At 36.6% G+C, this 4189-nt stretch overlaps 1 protein-coding gene across 1 annotated transcript; it reads left to right on the top strand.

Annotated features, from left to right (window-relative positions):
* The first annotated feature begins 2474 nt into the window (after nucleotides 1-2474).
* LOC100468640 (olfactory receptor 4C11) lies at nucleotides 2475-3405 on the top strand. The gene is given in 3 exon segments (XM_002931192.2): nucleotides 2475-2832; nucleotides 2835-3237; nucleotides 3270-3405. Coding segments are annotated over 3 exon segments (897 nt in total).
* Nucleotides 3406-4189: the final 784 nt, after the last annotated feature.

Raw genomic sequence — 4189 nt, forward strand, 5'->3', positions numbered from 1 at the left:
CAGTCTATATCATGTAGGTAGATGATAGATGGATAGATAGGATGATAGATAATACATTGATAGGTAGATCAAATGATCAATATCTTTTTATAATACTTAAATGTTAAAAGCCACAGACAAGTTTTCATTCCTTTTTGCTGAAGAGTTGGTCCAACAGCATATCTGGCAAACTCCTAAGAATGCAGGGGAACCTGTAATGATTGGCAGTGTGGTTGGGGCATGATGTGCTAAAGAGCCTTGAGTCCAGAACTGCCGCTATAGCTGACTCACCTTGCTACATAGACGTTTAAATCTTACTTTGGCCCTGGTGATCTTGCTGTTTCTGCAGCCTATGTCAGAAGACAGTTGATATCATCCAGTAATATGCCAAAGTAATTAACAAACCATCTACTAAGAGAAGGTTTTTAAAACCTTTATTTTTAATGCAGCACGATTATGACATCTTTACAACTACCAAATGGAATATTTTAAAAGGCAAGTCATCTTCCTAACTTTGATTTCAAGAATGTAATTTCCCCACGCTGAGGACACAAATATTATGTGATTTTGGTACTCTTAAATACAATTAATTGATATGAGTCCATGTGTGTGTGATAGATATTATTCTGCTGTTAATGAAGACATTACCATCCTCTGCATTCAGTCCTGAACTCTATCACTTTACAACATAATTTATAAACCAATTGCATATATATTCACTTCCTTTTTATTGATGATTGCATAAAATACCATGTCTGATTCATTTAGCTTCCTTTCTGATGGGCATTGAAGTTGTATCTGACCTTTTGCCAACTTGGAAAAGACTGCTGTGATTGCCATTGTGCCTGTGAGTGAGATTCCTTGCAACAAATGGAAACATTAGACCTGTGTCTATGTGCCATTGAAATATCAATGCTGAAAATCACTCCCTGAGTGATTACACCCCCTTAAACTCCTACCAAGAATGGGTGGCATCAATTGTTTCCCACATCATTTTCAGCAGTATTTGTTAAGATACATTTATCAAAATGTCACTTTGTTAATCTGATAAGTGAGAAGATATATAGTTGGAATTTAAATTTGAATACATTTAGATATGCATGAAATTGATTACCTTTTCACATTATTTTAATAAGAGGGTTTTCTTTTGAAATCAGTTCTTTTGCCCATTTTCACTTGCACTATTTTGTTTTCTTTTCAGATTTTGTTTATTTATTTAGAGAGAAAGAAGTGTGTGAGCAGGAGAAGGGACAGGAGAGGGAGGGAGAGAATCTTAAGCAGGATTCACAGCAGACACGAAGCTTGGCATGGGGCCTGACCACAAGCCTGAGATCATGACATGGGTGGAAATCCAGAGTCACTTATGCATTTTTGGCACTTGGCACTTATGCATTTAATTGTGCTACTAACATGTGATGAGGACAGAGAAGAATATTCCACTCCTTGGCATATATAAATAAATATGAGTTCCCTCCCTTTTTCTATCTTCTCTTGCTGAATCAGGGTATGGGACACTCAAGAAAATAGATTCCAGAACTTTTATTGAAAAGTTTCAGCTATGACTTGGAGCTTCCTTAATTTATTTTCTAAATCCCTGGTGCTTAAAATAACATGAAATTTGAAAGAATATTTTGATTTATGCCAAATGTTCTCTATTTATCTTTTATTTTAGCTTCAGTCACTCCTTGTGTCTTAAGAAAATATGCTGAAAGACCCATTAAAATGCTGAATGAAGCAAAGAATTTAACTTTGGACAACATAGTATAATTTCAAAAATATAAAGCTTTGTCATAGAAGCTGAATTTAGAACTGTAAACAACTAGAAATTATTGCGAGTTAAAGTAACAGGAAATAAACTTAGTCAGGATAACAGACTGAAATAAATTTCATGATGGACTGGACCAACTGCATGAACGTTCACTGCGAAAATATTGTTTGTTTCCCCCTTGTCCTCTCTCCCTCTTTCATCTTCTTTCTTAGGTTTCATTAAGGGAAGCACTATCAAAAGTTTCTACATCATTCCTTAAGTGTTCAGAATATTTACAAGAAGATAATTTATAACTGAATTATCAGGTTCAAGCAGTGTGAAATGGTATTATGTAAATCATGCATGAGATTTCTCCATATGGCAACATTCTAAGCTAAAAGGATATTGCCATAAACTAAAGAAAGACTTTCAGTTCAAAGTGATACCCTATCATACCAAATCCCCTAAATCAATGTTTAGTATGCCTGAAGAAACAGGTACTCTTTCATTATTAATATGCTTCATTGTTTTCATAAACAATCACGTGAATACATGGTGAATAGATATTATCATTTCCACTTTATTCAGAGAAAAAAAAAACAGTGTGTAGGGGTAACACACAGGTATGTGGCACTTCCACGATCAAGCATATGGATTTGACCCCCAAATGGAGTATTCATTTCATAATATTTCTTTCTTTGCAGATTAATTATTTCTAACCTGCGCTTTCTCCACTTTCATTGAAATAATGCAGCAAAATCACAGCGTAACTGAGTTCATACTCTTAGGATTGACCCAAGATCCTGTGAAAAAGAAAATGGTATTTATAATCTTCTTCATTTTATATATGGGAACCATGGTGGGGAATTTGCTTATTATTGTGACCATCAAGTCCAGCCGGACACTTGGGAGCCCCATGTACTTTTTCCTATTTTATTTGTCCCTTGCTGATTCCTGCTTCTCAACATCCACAGCCCCCAGACTAGTTGTGGATTCACTCTCTGCGCAAAGAATCATAACTTACAATGAGTGCATGACTCAAGCCTTCGCACTACATTTCTTTGGCTCCATGGAGGTCTTTGTCCTCATCCTCATGGCCGTGGATCGCTGGTGGCCATCTGTAAGCCGTTACATTACCCAACCATCATGAGACGGCAGGTCTGCACCATCCTGATTGTGCTCGCATGGATAGGGTCTTTTATCCATTGTATAGTCGAGGTTGCCCAGGCCTTGAAATTGCCTTTCTGTGGACCCAATCTGATTGATCATTACTGCTGTGATTTGCAGCCCTTGCTGAAACTTGCTTGCATGGACACCTATCTGATCAACCTAGAATGGGCGTCTAACAGTGGGTCCATTTGCACAGGCAGTTTTGTGACTCTGATGATCTCATACATTGTCATCTTGCATTCCCTACGAAACCATAGTGGAGAAGGGAGGAAAAAAGCTCTCTCTACTTGCACTTCTCATATCATCGTTGTAGTCTTATTCTTTGGTCCATGCATGTTCACATATACACTCACATATACACATATACACTCACATATACACTCCCCCCAACCACTTTCCCCATGGACAAGATGGTGACCGTATTTTATACCACTGGGACACCTTCTCTCAACCCACTCAACTACACACTGAGGAATGCAGAAGTGAAAAATGCCATGAGAAAGCTCTAGCATATCAAAATCACCTCAGAAACCAAAGATGAATTGAGAGCTTTGGCTAATTCCTTAATCTGTACAGATATCAAATGTGATAGTGTACATCATGACTTGTCCCATGCACTCTAATATAATGCAGCTGATTTCCTTACTTTTCTCTGTACTTCTGCCCTCAAACTAGTAGCTTCCCTCATAATGCCAGCCTGGCTCATACATTCCCTGTGAGTTAAATTCTGACATTGCTGATTATGAAATACTCCTCACATCTAAGACACACTCTGGTTTGGTAAGAAGAAAGAAATTTTACAATCACAACTGTTCAAACAGTGAGCATCCATAAAAAATAATGGCCTGTTCTCTATGACATGTTATTCTTTCTATAGCAAATTTCAAATAAGGTATCCTGCTTTCTCTTGAACACATTTACAGCAAATCAACTAACTTTGTGTGTCAAGAAATTATTTTCATTATATCATTAGTTTATCCTTAAAAGTTCTGTAGTAGTCTTGGTGATCCAGCTTTGTAATAAAATTTGAAGTCGTTTACCGCAATGCCCCAGCTTTGGTTTTATTTTTCAACATTCTCCTGGTAATTCAAGGTCTTTCCTTGTTCCATACAAATTTTAGAATTGTTTGTTCCAGCTCTTTGAAAAATGTTGAAGGTATTTTTATATGGATTGCTTTGAATATGTAGATTGCTGTGAGTAGCATAGACATTTTAACAATGTTTATTCTTTTAATCCATGAACATGGAATGCTTTTCCATCCTTTTGTGTCTTCCTCAATTTCTTTCATAAGTT

This window comes from Ailuropoda melanoleuca, chromosome 16 (genome assembly GCF_002007445.2).
Source record: "Ailuropoda melanoleuca isolate Jingjing chromosome 16, ASM200744v2, whole genome shotgun sequence".
Taxonomy (NCBI): Eukaryota; Metazoa; Chordata; class Mammalia; order Carnivora; family Ursidae; genus Ailuropoda; species Ailuropoda melanoleuca.